Here is a 24,327-nt window from a genome sequence, read left to right on the forward strand (position 1 = left end):
CTGCATACAGTTTTGGTCTCCATATTTAAAGGAAGGATATACTTGCATTGGAGGCAGTTCAGAGAAGGTTCACTAGGTTGATTCTGCAGATGAGGGGGTTGACTTATGAGGATAGGTTGAGTAGATTGGGCCTCTACACATTGGAGTTCAGAAGAATGAGAGGTGATCACATTGAAACTTATAAGATAATGAGGGGGCTGGACAAGGTGGATGCAGAGAGGATATTTCCACTCATGGGGAAACTAAAACTAGGGGACATAGTCTCAGAATAAGGGGCCATTTAAAACTGAGGTGAGGAGAAATTTCTTCTCTATGGAATTCTCTACCCCAGAGAGCTGTGGAGGCTGGGTCATTGAATATATTTAAGGTGGAGATAGACAGATTTTTGAGCGATAAGGGAGTAAAGGGTTATGGGGAGCGGGCAGGGAAGTGGAGCTTAGTCCATGATCTGATCAGCCAGGATCTTATTGAATGATGGAGCAGTCTCGAGGGGCCAAATGGCATACTCCTGCTCCTATTTCTCATGTTCTTATGAACCCACAACCCTCTGAGTCAGAGGCGAGGGTGCTACCGACTAAGCCACAGCTGATACTGTCACATAGGAATGGCGGGGTGGAAATTCGGTCTCGCCCCTGTTGCGGTATTAATCCAGGCGGAGTGGTCTAGTTTGCACCGGCAAAATGTTTTCTGTCACCTGCTACAAAATTCACCAGCTGGGCCCTGAGTGTGGAGCGGAGCACTAAGGGAGTCATTCCACATCTCTTTTAGGGCTCTAGGCCGGCTAAGCAACCGAAAATCCTGAGCTAAACAGCCGGCCTTGGAACGCACTTCCATGGGGCTTCCATGGAAAAAAGAAATCTGAAAAAAAAATATATTCCCAATGCATTACTGACGCCACATCAACATTCATCGCAAATGTTAAAAAACAAAAAAACAATCACACTTAGCTCAGGTCGATATTACTTTCCTCACTGCGGCCGGTACTGCTCGGACCTCCAGCTTTCACAGGTCCCACTAGGGTGGGCTACCCATCGGGTGCAAAGCAAATATCAAGTTGGCATTGCACACTGGCTCGTCTCTCCCGGCCGGTACTGCCCCGTGCCCCCCGCAAACCCGGTACCAAACATCCCGGCGGGGCCACCCGACCGGAAACACTTTCCGCTGCCGTTACCGCCTCTCCAGGGTGAAAACAGAGGTGGCAGCAAGCTGGAAATCCAGCCCTGCCTGCAACTTTGGCAACAGGCCATTCGGCCCAACCAGTCTACTTGATGTTTATCCTCCCAATTCCAAGTGCCTGCACCGCGCCCATATCCCTTTATTCCCTTTTCCTTCAACCATCTAATCTATTCTAAAGTGCTGGCACTGTCTTTCCTTCAGTCACTAACTGGTAGTACAGCCTCACAAAAAATAAGTGTCTCTTCCTCTCTGTTCCAAGTGTTTTACATTTAATCTTCTATCCGTGCTCCCTCATTCTTGATCCCTAGATTCCTGGAAACAGTCCATTTCCATCTACTCTGCCCCCAACCCTTTTAAACAGATCTTATCAAATCACCCCGTTATCTCCTCTAACCTAAGGAAAGTGCCAAGTTGGACCATGGTGCTCCCGCGTCTTGTAAGGGGCTGCAGATTCGAGCTGGTGCCGATGTTTTGCTTCCTGAGAAAGCAGCCATTGATCACAATTACAAACAGGCAGAGCGGACCGAATGGGGACTAGAAAAAGAGGTGCTCGACCTGGAATCCCGTCTCGGTCAAGTCGTCCAGGACCCGGCCCTGCGGACGGTGTACGAAGCGAAGAAGGCCGCGCTGAAGGACCTGCAGCTCGTCGGGTCCCGAGGCGCGTTCGTGAGGTCGCGGATCCGGTTCCTGCGGGATCTGGACCGCGGCTCCCCCTTCTTCTACTCGCTGGAAAAAAGGCAGAGTGTCCGTAAGCAGCTCTTGACGCTGCTGGCCGACGACGGCTCTCTCGTCTCGGATCCGGAGGGCATCAACAACAGGGCCCGTGAATATTACGGGGCTCTGTTCTCTCCGGATCCGTCCAGCGAGGAAGCGCGTAGAGTTTTGTGGGAGGACCTGCCGAAGGTCAGCCCGGAGGGCGCCGAAAATCTGGAAGCTCCGCTAAGCGTGGCGGAGCTGACCGGTGCCCTCGACCAGCTCTCGAGGGGAAAATCCCCGGGGCTGGACGGGCTGACCGTGGAGTTCCACAGGGCATTCTGGGACGTCCTGGGGGGCAACTACGTGCGGGTCCTGGGGGAAAGTCTGGCGACCGGGGAGATGCCCCTCTCTTGGCGCAGGGCAGTCATCGTCCTGCTGCCTAAGAAGGGCGATCTCCGCCTCCTTAAGAACTGGCGCCCGGTCTCCCTCCTCAGCACGGACTACAAAATCTTCGCCAGGGCGATGTCTGCTCGCCTTGGTGCCGTGCTGGACCACATGATCCACCCCGACCAGTCCTACACGGTCCCGGGCCGGACAATCCACGATAACATCCATCTGGTCCGGGACCTCATCCATTGTTCCCAGGAGGCTAATCTGTCGGTCGCCTTCCTATCCCTCGACCAAGAGAAGGCGTTCGACAGGGTGGATCACGACTATCTGCTCGGAACTCTGCGCGCTTTCGGGTTCGGGACGCATTTCGTCGCCCGGATCCGACTTTTGTACGCCGCCGCGGAGTGTCTGATTAAGGTTAATGGGTCCTTGACGGCGCCCCTTCGCTTTAGGAAAGGGGTGCGCCAGGGATGCCCCATGTCCGGCCAGTTATACGCCGTTTGCGTGGAGCCTTTCCTGCGCCTCTTGCGGACGAGGTTGACGGGACTGGCTCTGCAAGGGCCGGGCGTGGGGGTCGTCCTCTCGGCTTACGCCGATGACGTGCTCCTCGCGGTAGAGGATCCCGCTGACCTGCGGAGGATGCGTGAGTGCCAGGAGATTTACTCGGCCGCGTCCTCCGCCAGGATCAACTGGGAGAAATGTTCCGGACTCCTGGTGGGTCAGTGGCGGGTGGACTCCCTGCCGGAGGAGCTCAGGCCTTTTGCCTGGAGCACGACCCATTTCCTCTATCTGGGAGTCTACCTTAGCCCCGACGAGGGAGCCTGGCCGGCGAACTGGCAGGAGCTGGAGGCCAAGGTCGCCGCTCGCCTAGGGCGCTGGACAGGACTGCTCCGAGTGCTGTCCTACAGGGGTCGAGCGCTAGTCATAAACCAGCTGGTGGCCGCAATGTTGTGGTACCGGCTGGTCACTTTGACCCCTCCCCCTGCGTTTGTCGCCAAGATACAGAAGAAGCTGGTGGACTTCTTCTGGAACAACAGGAAGCACTGGGTCTCTGCTGCGGTCTTGAGTCTCCCGCTTGAGGAGGGCGGTCAGTCGTTGGTGTGCGTCAGCGCCCAGCTCGCGACTTTCCGTCTTCAGACCCTGCAGAGATACCTTTACGTCGAGCCCCCTCCTAGGTGGTGCGCTCTGGCGACGTATTTATTCCGCCAGCAGCGCGACCTCAACTACGACACGCAGCTCCTGTTTGTGAACTTGGGGGGTGTCAGGACCACCCTCCGGGAGCTGCCTGTCTTTTACAGGGACCTCATCAGGGTCTGGAACAAAGTCTCCACCAAGCGCAGCTCTCCGCCGGCTGGAGTGGCGGCTGTCCTGCAGGAGCCGCTGCTCGGGAATCCGTACCTCCACGACCGAGGTTTTATGTGGCGGTCGGAAGAGAGGGCTGTGGCTGGTGAGGTGACCAGGGTCAGGGACCTGCTCGATGGCGGAGGAGCGGGCTGGATGGTGCCAGACACGCTGGCGTGGCGCCTAAATTCTGCCAACGTCCGCCACGCGGCCGATGCCATCGAGTCGCTAAAAACAGCTCTGGGCCCTGACTCCGTTAGGTGCATCGAGGAGGCTCAAGCATGTGGGGAGATCCCGCCCGAACTGACCCCCGTCCGGACGGAATTCCTCATCGGCGCCAAACCCCGGAACCTCCCTCGGGGGGCCGGCGCCTCACAACTTGAGCCGCCTCGGGGAAATCCCCTCCGTGCCTTTCAGTTCCGCGCGGAGGGGTTTCTTGTACGGGCTACTCCTGCACACTCTCAACTTTGCCATCCTCGCCGGCCGTCCGGACACGCCATGGCGTACCATCTTGCCGTCCGGAGGAGGCGGGGGTCCCCGATGGAGGGCACTCTACGCAGGGGTCCTCCCACTATTCATCGGGGACTTGGCCTGGAGGGTGGTGCATGGAGTAGTGCCGTGCAACAAATTTTTAAGCCGGTTCACGGACTCCCAGGCCGCCTGCAATTTCTGCGGTCTGGAGGAGTCCGTGTTCCACATTTTTATTGAGTGCACGAGGTTGCAGCCCCTGTTCCATTATTTGAAGGGGCTGCTCCTGAAATTCTGGCTGCACTTTAGTCCCACTCTCCTGATCTTTGGGCACCCTGTGCGGAGGGGAGCGGGTAGGTCCGAAGGCCTCCTCGTAGGACTGCTCCTGGGCACGGCCAAGGGTGCCATCAGCCGGTCCAGGCAGCGGGCGGTCGAGGGGGTCGTTCAACCTGACTGCCTGCCTCTCTTCCGCTCTTACATCCGGTCCAGGGTGTCCTTGGAGATGGAGCACGCGGTGTCCACCGGTACGCTCGCGGCCTTCCGCGAGAGGTGGGCACCGGAGGGACTGGAGTGCATCATCACGCCCGGCAACCAAATTTTAATTTGATTTTACTTTTAAAGTTTAATTTGTTTTAATTGCCGGTGCTTTTAGTGTCCCCTTCCCTTTTATAGGGGGCACTGGGGAAAAATTGTGATTTTCGTGCCAAAAAAAAAAACACAAAAAAAAAAGGAAAAAAAGGGCCTTGTAAATGTCTGGTGTGTCACCCAGGTCGGGTGGCACGGTTTAATGTTTTTTTGTTTTGCAGATAAACTCCAAAAAGAGTTTCAGCTTCTGAGTCACTGCATTCGGAGTGTGATGCAGCCTAATTGGAATGTGCCTCAAAACGCTTGTTCGAGAGCAACTAATCTCATTTAACTTCATTAGTCATACGGCTTTAGATGAAAGTGTATTTAAAAATTGGATTGCCAGCACTAACTGGCTGCACCATTACCAGTGTAATGAAATGGCCCGTTAGCGAGGTTTCGGCTCCGAGAGAAGAACTGGTTTCATGACTTTTTGAAAGAGGTTTGATATTTCCAGAGAATTGCCTGTGAATGACCTTTGCGTGGCCTGGGCAAAAAAAAAAATTCTTACAGTTTAAGTGGCTACTGACAAGAATGTTAGGAATGTTAAAAGGGATGATTACCAGTGCCATCTGGGACAAACACTAATCGATGACCTCTAACAGACTGAATTTTATCTCTTTCCAGACCCTTTCCTGTGGATTGCATTCCCTTTCTATTATGCAGAATACCAGAAGGCCTCTGTCACAATTTGCATGTGGGCATCCTGAGTGATTTGGTTTCTGGTGAAGTGGATGCTTAAATGAGAAAAGAAATAACCTGCATTTTTATGGCAACAGATCAAATCCTTCAGAATATCCCAAAGTCCTTTTCATCTAATTCATTTTTTTTTAATTGCTATTATGTCCCACAAACAAGTAAGAAGACTGACCAGTTAGCCAGTTTTTGTTGGTTTGAGGAAGCAATGCTCAGTGGTCAATGTTCCCCTGAAGCTGCCCGGCTGTGCCGTGCTCTGCAGCTCCCGCGCAGCCGGCTTACCGGCTTTTAAACAGGAAAGAATGCCTATGCGCGGTATTTTGAATGGGTCGCGCAGCTCCTTAAAGGGGCCACGCACCCCCCAAAAAATTCTTCTTCTGAATGATGATATTTTGAGTGCAGCACTCCCTCAGTACCGCACTGGAGAGTTAGCCTAGATTATGTGCTCCAGTCCTGAGGTGGGGTTTGAACCCACAAGCTTCTGACTAAAAGAAGCAGAAATGCTACCAACTAAGACAAGCTGACACTCGGAAGGGTTGAAAGTTATGCAGCAATTGCATTGCATGTTTTCAGACAAAGGCTGGCTACCAGCTGTAGTGTGTTGCCAGGAAGGTCATAGTGTCACTAGTGATAGGCTGAACATAGTGGGAAGGTTTCCCCGATCGCTATTTCCAATTGGACAATTACCTCTAAAGTACGTTATTCCGAATCAGCACAGACCAGCGATCAAACCTTCCTGGGCTGTACAACTGAGCTACATCCCATCTAAACCTGCTGAGCTATCGAGGAGCCTGGTGTGCAGAACTTTAAATTCTAGCAGATGGCATGGAGAAACCTGTGGCAAATTCACAGTAATTTTAAGTTTGCTACAAGATCGCAGCGTTTGACAGATTCAAAACCAGATTGGCGAACGGTACCCAGATAGCCGAACGGTAACCCAGATAGCCGTACGGTAACCCAGATAGCCATGCGGTACCCGGCATAGTCTAAACTTAACCCAGATAGCTGAATGGTAACCCAGATAGCCGAACGGTAACCCAGATAGCCGTACGGTAACCCAGATAGCCATACGGTACTCCTGATAGCTGAATGGTAACCCAGATAGCCATGCGGTACCCGGCATAGTCTAAACTTAACCCAGATAGCCGAACGGTAACCCAGATAGCCGAACGGTAACCCAGATAGCCATACGGTACTCCTGATAGCTGAATGGTAACCCAGATTGCCGAACAGTAACCCAGATAGCCGTACGGTAACCCAGATAGCCAAACCGTATCCCAGAGAACTGTACGATACTCCGCATAGCCGAACGGTAACCCAGAAAGCCGAACGATAACTTCATGGAAAATCTCTCAGATCGAGTTTGCATTTAAAGCATTGATTTTATTTAAAAAAATACCTGGAAAGCTTGACACAATGTGGGGTGAAATTGGACATTGCCAGTAGTGCCAAATGGGCAAATAGCAAATCAGCAGCCCGTTTTACACCATGCCCGATTTTCTTTCCCAAATTGGGCCCAGTGTAAAGCTGGCTCACGATTCAGTATCAGCCCTTTCAGCGCTACAGGTGTGGACCGATTTCATCCCCCCCACCCACTAATCTTAATCATATAGAAACACAGCATTGTGCCACTTCAACTTGACATTGTTCTGATAGGGCTTCTAGCTTTTCTCCATCTCCAAATAAACAGTTGCTCATCAAACGTTCATCTACAGAGAATGTCTGAGTTGTACAGGCCAGCAAGGTGCCAGACTCAAATCCCAGATCGTCCCAGCCTCAACAACAGCAGCAACGCTAAGGTTGGTCTTGATGCCCCGGGTTAAGGAGAGGAGATTTTGCCATAGTTTGAGAGTCAGCCTGTAATTTTGTGATGCATGCTGGATAGAGTAATGCGTGGATGTTGGGGAAGCACAGGGTTGGTCTTGGATAGAATGCTCCCACTTGCTGACACGTACAATCAAGACTCACACATATTAGGTGAGGTACATGAGGGCAACCTACACTTGCGGATTCGTACCCCGACACGCACGGAGCCGTACCCCGACACGCACGGAGCCGTACCCCGACACGCACGGAGCCGTACCCCGACACGCGCGGAGCCGTACCACGACACGTGCGGAGCTGTACCCCGACACGCACGGAGCCGTACCCTGACACGCGCGGAGCCGTACCACGACACGTGCGGAGCTGTACCCCGACACGCGCAGGGCCGCACCCCAGCCGTACCCCGACACGCGCAGGGCCACACACCGACACGAGCATGGGGCCCTACCCCGACACGCGCAGAGCCGCACCCCGACACGCGCGGGGCCACACCCCAGCCGTACCACGACACGCGCGGGGCCGCACACCGACACGCACGTGGGGCCCTACCCCGACACGCGCGGGGCCGCACCCCGACACACGTGGGGCCCTACTCCGACACGCGCGGGGCCGCACCCCGACATGCGTGGGGCCCTACCCTGACACGCGCGGGGCCGCACACTGACACGCGCTTGGGGCCCTACCCCGACACGCGCGGAGCCGCACCCCGACATGCGTGGGGCCCTACCCCAACACGCGTGGGGCCGCACCCCGACACGCGTGGGGCCGCACCCCGGCTGTATCCCGACAAGGGAAGAAAAGTGGTGAGGAAATAGAATGAACTCTATTAGAGGTGAATATTTGGAATTACACACTTGGGCACATTTACACCTGGGTCAGGCTTGGCTTTGCTGAGCAGCAATAATTGCTTCTAGTCAGTGCGAACAGGCACCCTCTTTCTTACCTTATTTCCTGCAAATCTTTCATATCAACTCATCAAAGACAAAGGTGCTTAGTTATTACCATAAAACTTATTTGCAATTTCTTCTGAATTTTAAAATCATCTTTGACTTTTTCCTATTGTACACGTAAACACATATGAGTGTTAGTGTTACTGCCATGAATGCCCGTGGCAGTATCACCTAACTGTGTCAGCTGATGTTCCACATCATGCAAAGTATTGCAGTGCACCTGTAGACCGACAGCCTTGTATTACGTAGAACATCACACCAGTTTCTGATACTCATTATAAAACACTGTATCTTACTAATGCCTGTGGCAATTGTGATCCAAGGGTTAAATGTTTTCATTGATGAAATAATCACCACCTCATTTTGGATTTGTTAGAAACTTGCTGCTAAAAGCTAGAAGTGAGCAAGAAAGTACAAAACAAGAAAGGGCCACTCAGCCCCTCTATTCACAGTGTGGAGCAGGAGGTTTCTCCCCATGGGGAAAGGCTCCTGCCATCTTTTCAAATGGCATTTAAGGCCAAGAGCAGAGGACTGGGATTAAATGGAAAGCTCTTTCAGAGAGTTGGCACAGGCACAATGGGCCAAATGGCCTCCTTCTGTCCTGTAAAGAACATAAGAGCAGAATTTGGCCATTTGGCCCATCGAGCCTGCTCTTCCATTCAATAAGATCATGGCTGATCTGATGGCTCAGCTCCACTCCCCATAAGATGGAGAGGGATGGAGGGGCAGCAGACAAGAGATTCCACTCCTTGAACCCTGTCTTGCCCGCCCTCCATTACTGGCCCTGCTGTGGCCTTCTCTGACTCACCTCCACCCTCCATCTCACCTCCACCCTGAATGCCCTTTGAACAGGTGGATGAAATCTTGCGTCATGGGGAGAAGATTCTTGCTGATAAAAGGATTCGATGGGGTAAATTCAGGAGAAACTATTTCCTCTGATGGGGTAATGGCAATCTGGAAATTGCTCCCCCAAAAGACTGCGGATTCTTTGTCCATTGAAATTTTCAAAACGGAGATCAATAGATTTTTGCTGGGTAACGGTATGGATCAATGGCAGGTAAATGGAATTAAGATACAGATCAGCCATGATTGAATAGTGAAACTGGTTCAAGGGACTGACTGGCCTAGTCCTGTTCCTATTTTTCTTAGGATGACATTGATAAGGGATAACGGGTTATGGAGAGCGGGCGGGGAAGTGGAGCTGAGTCCATGATCAGATCAGCCATGATCTTATTGAATGGTGGAGCAGGCTCGAAGGGTCTGGCCTACTCCTGTTCCTAATTCTTATGTTCTTATGACAGTAACAACAAAATGGCAGCCACACTGCCAGACAGTCATTTGTACATTTTAATCTAGGGCTAAGCTGACAATAATGCTTCATGCAGTCAGTGGACATGTGAGTTCAGGACCAGGGGCCCAGGGGCATCACGGACCAGCCCACAATGCAATATGTGTGTGCACTAGGTCCGTGCAGCAGAGCTGGTCTCCAGTCGTCCTGGGTAACCCTTGCCACTGGACCAAGACCGAGCTCTGTCAAGCCCGTGTGGTGGCTGGTGTGCAACGGCCACCCCACGTTAAAAAAAATCCACGCACAGGCATCTTCCACCCTTCAGGATGTTGTTCAGGTTCTTCATAGAAACACCTGTGAACTCATCCTCTTTTGGTGTGGAAGCAAGTTATCCTCGTTTCGAGAGACTGCCTATGAGTGAGTGAGTGAGTCACTGCTGGCTGAAGGCAACACCCATCGTCAAGGGACTATTGAAAATAACAACTCCTGTCACACACCAACACTGCACGATAACCCATACTTATCTCTTTATTCCGTGTTGGATGCTGCACTCATTTCAAGCAACATGTGAACATTTAAGCGATATGTTGTGCAAAAACAAATTTGCTTTGAAAAATATTTAAGCGATAGTTAACCAAAAACAAAGAGATTCTTGCAAACTACCACTACAATTGTGAAGAAATGAAGCAGTTAATATAATTGCCTGAATTAGGGAAGGATATCATTGACCCACCAATTGCACAACTGAGCACTGCTCTCGTACCAGATTTGTGACCCGGCTATTGACAATGTTCAGTTGGGCCTGGCTACATCGTACAAACATGGACCGACTGCTCCTCTGTTGAACTACTGGGCAGACAATGCAACATGTCCGTTGCCATAGACACGTCAGAGGGAAATTGTACCACAGCCACCGCAGCAGCAGTCTTTCATGCTCCTCGGAGCTAGAGTTGGAAATACAAGAGCATCAAATAACCAACAACATCAATAGAGTATCCAAGACGATGCTGCGTCAAACATTTCTAAGGATAAGATGGCGATGCTGACATGTCTCCTTCAAGCTCAACGTGCAGGCGTACAGGTTCAGTGGTTCAAGTGTATGTGAAAAAGGTCCAACCTCTCCGTTGTCGTCTTTGGTGAGAATGTGCCTGTTATTTGACCTCCAGCTGGTGCTTTCTGTCCATAACTTTGAGGACATCATCCAAAATAGAAGGTCCCAGATCCAGCTGAAGGGAAAGGAGAGAGCCGGTGAGATTGAGGAGGGAATCCTCTGATGCATTGGTTGTTCTGGGTACTTCATACAGTGCGGGACAGAGAGTGGAATCTTCTCCCACATTTTTACAGTCTATAGATTGCCCAATAACATTATGTGAGTGGTTGATGCTGTGTTCACCGTTCCGTAATACCTTTGGGAATTTTTTCACCTCTCTCCCTTCTGTACTAATGTTCCCGTTCCCCCTTTGCTCACCTTTGTCTGGCAAGTGTTTCTCAGTGGCTGGGTGGAGCCGAGGGGGTTTGGGAGGGGCTGAGAAGTCCTGTTTTGAGACAAAGGTCACGGCAGTCAGTAGAGGCAGGTTGAGGGCTTGAGACCCGCCGATGCTGGGAAGCGATATGGCATTTTTCAGCACCGGCGAGGGAGTCTCGGAGAAAGTAGGGTTCGGGGTGCTATTTGCCCGTAAAAATTCACTGTGCCCTCCATATTGGCCAAGCTTTGCCTTGCCCTGATTACCAGGCAAGAGGTCGTACTTGCCTTGAAGGAAGGAAATGTCCCCAAACACGTCATGCTCCCCTCCTTTGCCAATGTGAATGGTGTGTCGGAAGTCTCCAAGAGGAGGGCTAATCATATCAGGGGACAAAATGTCCCTCAGCTTAAATTTCTTGCCTTTCTTGTTGCTGGTTGTTTTTAGGTAAATCGGTGTCTTGGCCGGCATCCCTCAGGCAGTGTCAGAAGAATCTCCAAAAACATTCAGGTTTCCCAGCAGGTACGAATAAAAACCCTCCAAGCGAAAAGGCTTCAAGTTCCGTCGCTCTTTATTTCCCCCAAATTCTTATTATTTTGAAGAGAAGCAAATCAAATTGTCGACTCGTGAAATCGTGAGCAGGAGTCTTTTTGTTCTACAGTGGTAGACAAACCCAAGGGTAGGCAGCTCTGAAGAAAGTGATGTCCTTATCGGTCACGTGATTCAAAACCTGGGGCGGCTCCCCTGAGAAACACGAGCTGATCTGTGTAAGGAAATGAGACAGATCATCAGCATCTGAAACTTGGGTTTTATAGTACAACCTGCGATGGAACTGACTGTTCCGTCTTACGGATTAAACTTCATTCATTCATTAAGCCACTGGAGCAATTTGCCCGAATAAGAACGAACCTTTTCCCTTCTTGCTTAGCAATTACCATGAATGCATTCATTGACTGTGGCGGGTGAGCATTATTCATAGAATCACAGAATGATACAGCACAGGAGGCCATTCTGCCCATCATGCCTGTGCCGTCTCCCCGAAAGAGCTATCTAACTAGTCCCACTCCCCTGCTCTTTCCACATAGCCCTGCAAATTTTTACCCTTTAAGTAATTATCCAATTCCCTTTTGCAAGTCACTATTGAATCTATTTCCACCACCCTTTCAGGCAGTGCATTCCAGATCAGAACAACTCGCTGCGTAAAAAGATTCTCCTCATGTCGCCTCTGGTTCTTTTGCCAATTATCTTAAATCTGTGTACTTTATTTATCCTGCCATTGGAAACAGTTACTCCTGAGTTTTGAACACCTCTATTAAAACTCCCTTTAACTTTCTCTGCTCTAAGGAGAACATTATTCACTCACTAAGGTTTGCCAAAGATCTGCTCACTCGCTCGCTTATTGTCCGAGCTCAGGTTTTTAAAAACTCCTTTCCTGTTGAGCTGTGCTACTTGTCAGCTGCATTGTGAAGGGGACAATAAGTCTGAATGACTCACCACAGCAGCAGGTAGTGATGACTTATGTCACAATTCACCTCTCTCTGCACAAAATTGTTGGGAGTTGTAAGGACAGCTGTAACCTTTCCATGCAGTTGGTAAGGGAGCTGGGGATCCATCATATCACCATTAAAAGCTGCAAGTTGACTGCCTAGATAGCTGAGCAGTGAAACCAGACCAGGAACATCTCAGGGTTCATCCATGGTCTGGTCTGTGGTGGGCTGTTAGCTAATCTCAGCCAGGGCAGTGATAGGGGCACCTTATAGGAACATAGAAACATAGAAATTTACAGCACAGGAGGAGGCCATTTTGGCCCATCATGTCCGCGCCGGCCGACAAAGAGCTGCACGGCCCTCGGTCAGCAGCCCTGAAGGTTACATATAAACCTATGAACAATGAACAATGGCGGACAGGTAAAGAGCATCTGGCCCAACCAGTCTGCCCCCCACAACTGCGACATCCCTTACACTAAAACATTCTACACTCCACCCCAACCGGAGCCATGTGATCTCCTGGGAGAGGCAAAAACCAGATTAAAAACCCAGGCCAATTGGGGAAAAAAAAAAATTGCCCTCAGTGAGCCCGGGCTTCAGAGAGGGTTTAAGAAAATAAATGAGACATGGTTCCTGTTCGTAATTGTTAACCAGTGATCAATACTGGAGTGTGAGTGTGTCTGTGAGAGCAATAACAAGCGAGAATGAAAATTTGTAGCCAGCCCAGCCACTCTCGGGCTTTCAAACTGATTTATTGACTGTTGCAATATTAGTTTCAAATTGCAAGGGAGTATGAGGCAATGTTACATATTGCAATAGTATCCCTTATGCTTTCACAGCGAGGCAGCAATATTTGACACAAGGCTCGAACTAATAGAATGGAGACTTGGGTGCCTGTTGGGATGGACGAATACTGAATCAGACATACATCAGAGTTGTAAGAGAAGGACTTGGATACAGTGCAGGGCATAGCATAAGAAGCATGAAGGGATGGACAAGGTCAATCAGGAGCACAAAGGGAACTGCAAGGGCATCAGTAACTTGAAAAGATGCATGAGAAACGTTAGAGGCACAAAGTGTGGGAGGAGATAATGAGAAGCAAATGGAGAAAGAGGAGAGGTCAAAGGCAGAAAATCACCAAAAACTGATCAAATGTGCAGTCATCTCATTCATAGAACTTGCAGCACAAACAGGCCATTCGGCCCAGCTGATTTATACTTCACGCTAACCTCCCTCTCACTCTAATTCCCACCCTGCACGTATCCCTCTATTCCCTTCTCCCTCATGTAGGCACAAAGCCTCCCCTTGAATGCATCATTGCTAACTGCTTCTGCCACTCCATGAGGCAGTAAATTTCACATTCTCACCACTCTGTGTAAAGAGATTGGGGGTTATTTTGGTGAAAGAATCAAAACATGCACTGTGACACCGTGCTAATAAGACATGATTATTTGAAAGTCTGGATTTAGCATGAAATTTTAGTCCTAATTGCTGATTATCATAATTTGAACATGCCTCGAGATGCTAAATCAGACACCTACAGGTTTAGCACTCAAGCACTGATTAGACGCAGTTTTAGTGAATTAGTATACGTGGGCTCCTCGCACCCACTTCCACGGAAGGTGTGGAGTCACCTGGCTGACATACAGTGGCAGATTTCAGGATGGCTCAGGGACCAATGGAGAGGGTGCACAGGTTCTCAGACGAGGTACTGGAGGTTCTGGTGGATGAGATCCAGAGGAGGAGCTTTGACCTGTAGCTGCAGGGGGATAGGACACCACTTTGCCCTCCTGTCCCTCTCTCCTGCAGCAGCTGGTACTGCTCTGCCTGGCATCATGTCCTCCTCCCATTCCTCAACCAGACCAAGGGGGACCCCGAGCAACATGCCGATAACCAAGCGCTCCCTTTCTCCTGGTGACTCCGACAAGGTGGAGTAGCACTGCAATTATTCTTTTTAGGTGAAGTCCTCTGAGAATTTACAAAATGAATGTTGAAAGAGTGTTGGTGAAGTCTTGACAAAGTGTCCCAGAAAGTCTCCCAATGGGTTTCAAAAGTCCTCTTGAAACCTCCAGTAGCAATTGAACAGTAAAACGGTTCACTAGATTGATCCCTGGGATGAGAGGGTTCTCCTATGAGATTGAGTAGAATTGGTCTATACAGTCTGGGATAATGCTTGAAATCCTCTGCAATGATTAATTTACTCCTAATCAGCTGGTTGATGTTAGGAGAGGGTGTTGGGTCAAGTGCTAGCCATCAAAATGCCATGCAGCCTCGTTAATGAGTGTTAGCATGTAATTGAAGTAATAATCCTCCGGGCAGCCGTTCCTAGAGCAAGCTTCAACTCCTTTACAAAGATGGTGTCTCGTGCTAAACATGGGCTAAAACGACATTTCATCTGAAGAGCCCATTTTGGCCACATTGGAGGCACTTTAGTGGCTAAAGTATCTAGGGAAAACCATCCCTATCATTCTTAATTTCTTTATATTGATCTGTTAGTGGCCATCAGAAATATGGCCACTTGTTCTGGACTCATCCATGAGTGGAAACAGTTTCTTTACATCCACCCTTATGTAAGAACATGAGAATTAGGAGGAGTAGGCCATATGCCCCCTTAAGCCTGCTCCGCCATTCAATAAGATCATGGCTGATCTTTGACCTCAACTCCACTTTCCTGCCCTATCCCCATATCTCTTAATTCCTTTGCAGTCCAAAAATCTATCTCGGCCTTGAATATACTCAACGACTGAGCATCCACAGCAGTTTGGGACAGAGAATTCCAAAGATTCACAACCGTCTGAGTGAAGAAATTCCTCCTCATCCCATTATCCTGAGACTATGCCCCCTAGTTCTCTCAGCATCTATCCTGTCAATCCCCCTCAGAATCTTATATGTTTCAATGAGATCACCTCTCATTCTTCTAAACTTCAGACAGTATAGACCCATTCTACTCAATCTCTCCTCATAGGACAATCCTCTCATCCCAGGGATCAATCTAGTGAACCTTTGTTGCACTGCCTCTAAGGCAAGTATATCCTTCCTTAAATAAGGAGACCAAAACTGTGCACAGTGCTCCAGGTGTGGCCGAAATTGGCCACCGCTGGAAACAGGATGCACCTACCCTGTTTCTGTTGATTTTACCGTCACAGTGAATGCTGTGGCCTCATGAGCGAAATTCTGCTCTTTGTCTTTTTTTTTTCCAGCAGACCGGAAGTTGGTCATAATGGGGGCGGTAAGCGGAAGTTCGCAGTCTAGAGGGGCGGAATTTGAGGACAGGTGTAATGGCCGCCGCTTTAAGTCATCAACGTAGTGCTGATGACATCATCACGCTGCCGCATCACTACCATTCTCCTTTTCACTTAAAGGGGAGTGCCTGCGCGATTTTGTAAGTTGAGTAAATTCGGCCACCAGGGAAGGTTCTGGACGGGCCAGTGGGGGTGCCAGGCTGCCTGTTGGCGGCCCAGCCAAACCCGGAGACATAATTATTGGCCCGACATGGCAGTCAGATGACAAAAAAAAACATGGCGGCAGCAGCAGTAGGTCCTCCCCTTTAATGGAAGCCGCACCGCCATTTTACAAGAACTATAACCGATTGCACCGGCAAAAACAGCAGCTTTTGGCACCGCGCAGCGAGAGCAAGAATTTTTCAGCTGAGTTTTGCATCGGCGGCTGGACGGTGGGGGGGGAGGGGGAAATAGGAAATATCGGTGGTGAGCGCTCTGATGATGCACTTAGGATGGATCGGCAGCAGAGGGGCGGAAATGGGGGGAGTGGGTCACGGCTGGGACACCACAAGAGCGGAATTTTCAAAATGTCGGCCATTACATGAAAAATCGATGGCCATTGCACTCTGCAGCGTGGCCACCAATTTCCGATGGTAACAGGCCTTAAGGGAAGGGACAATTTCGACATCCCTTACTTTTGTGCTCCAGCCCTCTAGCAATAAAGGCTAACATGCCATTTGCCTTACTAATTGCTTGCTGTACCTATGTGCTAACATGGACTGGGACACCCAAATCTCTCTGAATATCAAACCTCGGGAACACTTCTTCATTTTGAAGAGGTCTCCTCTTAGTCTTCTCTTTTTCAGAGAAAAGAGCCCCAGTCTGCTCAGCCTTTCCTGATAGTTGCAGTCTCTCAATTCTATTAACACCCTTTTACATTTTTTCTCCAGAGCTGCAATATCCTTTTTTTTAGTATGGAGACCAGAACTGCACACTGTACTCCAAGTGTGGTTTAACCAAGGTTCAATATAAATTTAACATTATCTCTGCTTTTGTATCCTTGCCCTCTAGAAATGAACCCAGTACTTTACTCGCACTCTGTGACCTCATCAACTTGTGTTGTTACTTTTAGTGATCTATGTATCATATTCCCAGATCTTGTTTCTTCTCTACTCGATTTAGTTTCTTAGGAATAAGTGGCCTCCTTATTCCCCCTACTAAAATGAACCACCTCACACTTCACTGCATTAAATTTAATTTGCCATTTATCTTCGCACCCTGCAAACCAAGTATGCACCTAATCCCTGGCAATCTTCTGGTAGGTATGTGTCTGCCCATCTGATGGTGGCTATGCAAGTCTAATTCTCTGCCAGTCTAGTGGTGAGTTTGTGTGGAATCCTTAGCAGACTAGTTTGGGGTACGTGTCTAATGCCTGGCAGTCTTGTCATGGTTATGTATCTGACTCCCTGGCAGTCTTGTGACAGATTGGTGTTTGGGTCCTTGGAAATTTTTCAGTGGGTAGGTATGCATCTGGAATTCTTGTAGTGTGGGATAAGCCCCGGCAATCTTCAAACCATAGAAGCTTACAGCACAGAAGGAGACTGATATGTCCTTACTATACAGAATAAATGCACATGAGGCCCATACTTGAGAGAAGGTCACTCTGTGACCAGTTCCCTTTATTACCAAGACCACAAGTGATGAAGGTGGATGGAGCTTCCCCTTATATACCTGAAAGTCCAGGTTAGGAGTGTCTCCCACAAGTTCACCCCCTTGTGGTCAATGTTCTCAAGGTGTACAACTTAGGTCAGCTTATACATGGGTTACAATGATAGTTGAATACATGACATCACCTCCCCCCCAATGTCTTATTGGGATCACAGGTTAAATCTCTCTGGTGGTTTAAATTCCCTTGTAGATCGCCTGAGTTGGGGCTCCGGTTGTTGGGCGCTGGCCTGAGAGTCTGCTGTTTGCGGTGCCTCAGGCCTGCCCACAGTGACTGAGCTCTCCTCCACTTGGTTCTGGTGTTCGGTCACCTGTGGAGGATTAAACTCTACGTCACGTTCTTCCTCTGCTTCTTCTATGGGGTTGCTGAACCTCCTTTTAGTTTGATCCACGTGTTTGCGGCAGATTTGTCCATTGGTAAGTTTAACTACCAAAATCCTATTCCACTCCTTGGCAGTCACAGTGCCTGCAAGGCATTTGTGCCCTGCAGCATAATTAAGGACAAAAACAGGGTCATTGACATCAATATATTGCGCCCTCGCATTCCTGTCATGGTAGTCACATTGTGACTGACGCCTGCTCTCAACAATTTCTTTCATAGTGGGGTGTATAAGGGATAACCTGGTTTTGAGCATCCTTTTCATTAGCAGCTCTGCGGGTGGAACCCCTGTGAGCGAGTGTGGTCAGGATCTATTGGCCAACAGGAGGCATGATAAGCAGCTTTGTAGGGAACCCCCTTGGATTCTGAGCATCCCCTGTTTGATTATCCCCACTGCTTGTTCTGCCTGGCCGTTTGAGGCCGGCTTGAACTATGCCATTCTGACATGGTTGATTCCATTGCCTGCCATGAAGTCCTGGAATTTAGTGCTTGTGAAGCACGGGCCATTGTCGCTGACCAAGACATCCGGTAGATCATGGGCGGCGAACATTGCTCGTAGACCTTCTACCATGGCAGAAGATGTGCTTGAATTTAAAATGGCACACTCAATCCATTTGGAGTAGCGTCTACTACAACCAAAAACATTTTCCCCATGAAAGGACCTGCGTAATCCACATGGATGCGTGACCATGGCTTGGCGGGCCAGGACCAGGGGCTAAGGGGGGCTTCCCTGGGTGCGTTGCCCAGCTGAGCACACGTGTTGCACCTGCGAACACAAAATTCCAGGTCTACATCTAGCCCTGGCCACCAAACGTGTGACCTGGCAATTGCCTTCATCATGACAATGCCCGGGTGCTCATTGTGAAGTTCTCTGATAAACACCTCTCTGCCCATTTTGTGCATGACTACTCGGTTTCCCCACAGTGGGCAATCGGCCTGAATTGAGAGTTCATCCTTGCGCCTATGAAACGGTTTAAATTCCTCAGGGCATGCCCCGTACGTGGCTGCCCAGTCCCCATTCAGGACACATTTCTTAACTAAAGACAGTAGCGGGTCTTTATTTGTCCAGAGTTTAATCTGACGGGCTGTCACAGGTGAGCCATTACTTTTGAAAGCTTCAACAGCCATGACCATCTCAACATCATGCTCAGTTGCCCCCTCAGTGGTGGCTAGTGGGAGCCTGGCGTAGTTTTCAGTGCCCGGTCTGTGCCGAATTGTATGGTCATAGGCGGCTAACGTGAGTGCCCATCTCTGTATGCGGGCCAATGCATTCGCATTTATGGCCTTGTTGTTGGCCAAAAGGGACGTTAGGGGTTTGTGCTCTGTCTCCAGCTCAAATTTCCTGCCAAACAGGTACTGGTGCATTTTTTTTACTGCATATACACATGGTAGCGCTTCCTCTTCTACCATCCCGTAGCCCCTTTCTGCCTGGGACAGACTTCTGGAGGCATAAGCTACCAGCTGTAACTGACCATTGGCATTCACATGCTGCAACACACACCCGACACCATAGGACGACGCATCGCACGTTAAAACAAGTTTCTTACACGGGTCATATAATGTTAACAGTTTGTTGGAGCATAACAAATTGCATGCTCTATCAAAAGCCCTTTCCTGGCTGTCCCCCCAGACCCAATCGCGACCTTTGCGTAGGAGCACGTGTAGCGGCTCTAACAGCATGTTCAATTTGGGAAGAAAGTTACCAAAATAGTTCAGGAGCCCCAGGAACGAACGCAGCTCCGTCGTGTTATGGGGTCTGGGTGCTCTCTGGATCGCTTCCGTTTTGGATGCAGTAGGTCTGATCCCGTCTGTTGCTACCCTTCTCCCCAGGAATTCTACCTCTGGAACTAAGAAAACGCACTTCGTCTTTTTCAGTCGCAGCTCTACCCGGTCCAGTCTGCGTAGCACCTCCTCCAGGTTGTGGAGGTGTTCTTCAGTATCGCGACCCGTGATGAGGATGTCGTCTTGAAAAACCATCGTCCTTGGAATCGACTTGAGGAGGCTTTCCACATTTCGCTGAAAGATCGCGGCGGCTGAATGAATCCCGAACGGACATCTGTTAATCTCAAATAACCCCTTGTGTGTCATGATGGTGGTCAGCTTCTTCGACTCACTCGCCAGCTCCTGGGTCATGTAAGCTGAGGTCAGGTCCAATTTTGAAAAAAGTTTGCCACCGGATAGCGACGCAAAGAGGTCCTCCGCTCTCGGTAGCGGGAAATGGTCTTGGAGTGACACCGATTGATGGTGGCCTTGTAATTGCCACATATCCTGACCGACCCATCCCCCTTGAACACCGACACGATTGGGCTCACCCAGTCACTGAATTCGACTGGCGAGATGATGCCTTCTCTCAGCAGGCGGTCCAATTCGCATTCTTTCTTTTCCCGCACCACGTACGGCACCGCTCTGGCCTTGTGGTGTACTGGCCTGGTGTCCGGGTTTATGTGAATCACTACCTTGGCCCTCATGAAAGTGCTGATGCCGGGTTGAAATAATGAGTTAAATTTGTCCAGTACCTGTGAGCATGATGCTCGCTCCACAGAAGAAATTGCATTGACATTCCTTAGTGACAAAACTTTGCTGTAGTCTCTCAATAAAGTCGTCCCAATCATCACCAACACAGTACCTCTCTTCTGTGCTGCTAGTGGCCATGCTCGCGTGGTTTAAATCCCAGTTTCTCGTCGCCAATGATATGTCCTTACTATACAGTATAAATGCACATGAGGCCCATACTTGAGAGAAGGTCACTCTGTGACCAGTTCCCTTTATTACCAAGACCTCAAGTGATGAAGGTAGGTGGAGCTTCCCCTTTTATACCTGAAAGTCCAGGTTAGGAGTGTCTGCCACAAGTTCACCCCCTTGTGGTCAATGTTCTCAAGGTGTACAACTTAGGTCAGCTTATACATGGGTTACAATGATAGTTGAATACATGACAGAGACCATTCGGCCCATCGTGTCTATGTGGGCTGTTTGTTGGAGCAGTCTAAAACTAATCCCACGGCTCTGCTCTCTCCCCATAGCCTTGAATCTTTTGCTTAAAGTAGGTGTGCAATACGTGCTTGTTATGTGTATGTGTCTGATTCCCTGGAGGTGTACTTGAGAATATCCCAACTCACAGACCTTGTTAGTTCAGATTTTGGCCAGTAAGAGTCCATATGTGTGGAGATAAGAGTTCCGGTCTCTGAATACTGGGTTGACATCTAGTGGGGTACTCGAGTTTGATGGGAGTGGAGTGTCAAACCTCCTATTACATTGAGCTGGTTTTCTTGGTTGTGGGATGGGGGGTGGGGGGGGGGGGGTGGGTGTGAGTCAGGCTAACCACCTGGCCACCTAAAAAGGGTATTTGTTATGGAAACAACCCACATCTGCTGCATGTAAAAGCAGTGGAGGAAAGTGCCTCATGTGCTGCTTGGCACAGGAGAGAAAGAGGAAGCGGCTGGATGAGTCAGTAGGTCCCTCCTTGAGGGTGGGTGGTGCTCAAGCAGAGACCCAAGACCTCTAAAGTGCCACTTTTTAAACTGGCTCTGAGCACCACCAGGTCCCCATTGAAAGGCCGAAAGGAAGAGGATCTTATGTCTGAACTTAATCTCCGCTATCAGGCCACACAAAAGGTTGGGTCCCGGGTGAAATCTGAGGTGCAGAGTATCGTACCAGCAACAGCAGGTCCGGAATATAAAAATGCTTGAAGAGAGGGAGAGAAAGGTGGTGATACTGTGATGCTATGTATGAATGAAAGGTCATAATGAACAAGCACAGAGGTGATATAATATGATGATATATAAGGTTCACTACCGTTTAAATCTCTTGTTCACTCTCTGCTGAATGTACAGCCCCAGAATTTAACAATCCCATGACAGTTCAAAATAAGACAAAAGACACAGGCTAGAAGCAGCTATTCAGCCCATCAAAGCCTGTCCCGCTGGTACCCTAATGCTCCCAACTGCACTTTCAATCTCCCTCACATCTGCATCTCTGCTACTGCACCTGGCAAATTATTACACATTTATCCCCCTTTATGTGAATAACTCTTTTCTGATACATACGTTACATTTACTACTCAACAAATAAGGCGATCCAATTTGATTGTCCAAACTCTAGTGATTCAATTTCCAGAGAACATTATTATCTCTGATCAGTTTAACTTTATCACTACAAACCTCCAGTTATTCAGATTTGTTTTAGAACTAATTATCCCCAGAATGGGTCAGGCACTGGGAGAGAACGTTGACATCAGCAGAAGCCTTGCCTGCAATGTTAAATTAAGAGAAAGAAAGCAGCTGTACATGAACGCTTACACATGTGCAGTCACACAGTTATGTTACTGTGGTTATAACAGCAACTGTATTTTAGCCTCTCTAATCTGTGTTTCAACATTATGCAAAAGAAACTGTCTTCACAGAAATAGCCAGCAGATCAGGCAGCATCTGTGGAGAGAGAAACAGATGTTGCCTGACCTGCTGAGTGTTCACCAGCATTGTCTGTATTTCAGATTCCCAGCATCCGCAGTATTTTTCATTTTGTTTCACAGCAGTAGTTTCGTTTTCAATCCTTCCTTTACCGGTATTGCCCAGCCCGTTCAGTCGCAGTGTGGTTAAAGGGTTAATCTAATTGAGTCATTTCTTCCAATCTCTTCCTGCGCAGCAACTAAAACATATTTGAAGCGTTAATTCAAGACTTTCTTTTGCCTATGCTTGAAACAGGTACAAGTTTTGGTTTCTGTCTTTCGCGTTATTATTGCCATCTATTTAATGCAGATAAACGGTCTGAAGGCAAAAAACATAGACTTAGTTACTGGCACTTTCCAATTCCCATAACTATTAGTCGAGAGAAAAGGTTAGAGATACGGTTTCTGGGCAGCATTATATCCTGCTCTAATCCTCACAGGTCTCTAGCGAACCAGAAAGAAACGAGCTGCACATCATATTCAAGATGAGAAATGCGAGAGAGAAGAGGAAGCGGGGGGAAAAAAAGAGACTTACAGGTTTTCACCCTTGGCGAAATGATGCTAAATCTCTCGCATTATCTTGCCGATTTCGTCCATGGGTGAGAGAGATTGCAGAGTTTCCCTTTTGCTGGGCGTGCAAGCATTCGAAAATAAAAGCACCGGGAGCAACTTCTTGCTGCGTGTGCCTGTCTCCCTGAAGTTAGTTGTGAGCTCAGGGTGTGTGCAGAGCTGAAGAGGCAATTTCAGTGGGCAGCTGGCCAGATGTTGTGGCCACGTTTGGCTCCCTGAGCGGCGGTGTCCACCTGTGTTTGTCTGTCACATCCACAGCGATCGGGAGCAGGCTTCCCTGTTGCTGTGCGCCCCTCCCTCGGACCCACCAGCTGGGAGGAGGAGAAGGAGGTGGATTGAGGACAAGTCCTTCTGGGCTCACAAGCCTGCGAAGTGGCTGTCAATAGGAGACAACTGCAAGCCCAGATACCTCGTCACTTCAACTTCTGCAGCATGAAGGGAGACCGTTAACGCGTATTTAAAAAACATTAAACGAGAAGCTGGTGCAATGAGCAGTGCCCCCACCCCTGGGCATAAAACAAGACACATCACAGGCTCTGCCGTACACTGGGTTGGGAGCAGGAGCAGCACTGAAATCCTGGAGATCTGGATCGCGTCGCTGGAGCCGATCAACGGCTTAAACAACTCAAAACCGAGCTCAGCATACAACCGGGATCCGCTCAAAAAAGTCTTTGAGACTAAAACTAGCGTGTTATCAGAATAAACTCGGAGTCACTATCATTATCTAATCAAGTCACCTGAAACCGAATAATAGTTGTCGGTTCATGATCCGGTCCATGTTTTCGAAACGACTTGAGATTCCAACTCCTCTCCAGTGTTTACATCGCCAGAAATATATTTGTACTGTGTTAATGTGCTGAGCTGATGGAAGAGTAACTGCTCGCTAGAAATACAGACAGATACATTTACATTAACGCAGCTGGAATACCGCAAAGTCTCCAGAAAAGCGATAGAAAAAGTTCACGAATGACCAAAGGAATGGAGGTGACTGTAATGAGATGTGACTCACTCTGGCCTATTCCAGCTACCTGCTCCCAAAAGAAAGGGTGGTGGTGAGGGTTAGAGTGGAAGGACTATAAAAAGCCTGAAAGCTATCTTTAAATAGAAAGAAAGACTTGCATTTCTATTGCGCCCTACACAACCACCAGACATGCCAAACCGTTTTACAGCCAATGAAATACTTTTGAAGTGTAGTCATTGTAATATAGGAATCGCAGCAGCCAATTTGCACACAGCAAGCTCCCCCAAACAGCAATCTGATAATGGCTAAATAATCTGTTTTTGCTATGCTGATTGAGGGATAAATATTGGCTAGGACACCAGGAATAACTCCCCTGCTCTTCTTCAATATAGTACCATGGGATCTTTTACATCCACCTGAGAGAGCAGACGGGACCTCGGTTTAACATCTCACCCGAAAGTTGACACCTCCGACAGTGAAGCACTCCTCCAGCACTGCCCTAGAGTGTCAGCCTAGATTTTTGTGCTCAAGTCCCCGGAGTGGAACATTTCTATACACGGAGCCCGAAATTCAGTACTGCTGGAAAGCTGGTGCTCCCCGCATCTTTTTGGGGCCATTAGTGCCGAA

General features: G+C 49.1%; 1 protein-coding gene across 2 annotated transcripts; it reads right to left on the bottom strand.

Moving 5' to 3' along the window:
* Positions 1 to 9,972: 9,972 nt before the first annotated feature.
* Positions 9,973 to 23,633, bottom strand: cdc42ep3 (CDC42 effector protein (Rho GTPase binding) 3). 2 transcript variants are annotated; one of them, XM_070884558.1, is made up of 2 exons: positions 23,477 to 23,633; positions 9,973 to 11,676 (listed from the first exon to the last, which is right to left on the bottom strand). In XM_070884558.1, exon 2 carries the CDS (start codon positions 11,382 to 11,384, stop codon positions 10,605 to 10,607), a length of 780 nt encoding a protein of 259 aa, XP_070740659.1. In that variant the 5' UTR covers positions 11,385 to 11,676; positions 23,477 to 23,633; the 3' UTR covers positions 9,973 to 10,604. The 2 variants fall into 2 exon arrangements, with proteins under 2 accessions (XP_070740659.1, XP_070740658.1); XM_070884557.1 differs by lacking the exon at positions 23,477 to 23,633 and adding an exon at positions 22,705 to 23,232.
* Between the last annotated feature and the right edge of the window lie 694 nt (positions 23,634 to 24,327).

Source organism: Pristiophorus japonicus, chromosome 7, assembly GCF_044704955.1.
Source record: "Pristiophorus japonicus isolate sPriJap1 chromosome 7, sPriJap1.hap1, whole genome shotgun sequence".
NCBI lineage: Eukaryota > Metazoa > Chordata > Chondrichthyes > Pristiophoridae > Pristiophorus > Pristiophorus japonicus.

What these genes read in the sequence shown, in the direction of transcription:
- cdc42ep3 (XM_070884558.1), bottom strand. Translation starts at nt 11,384, where the DNA reads ATGCCGGCCAAGACACCGATTTACCTAAAAACAACCAGCAACAAGAAA.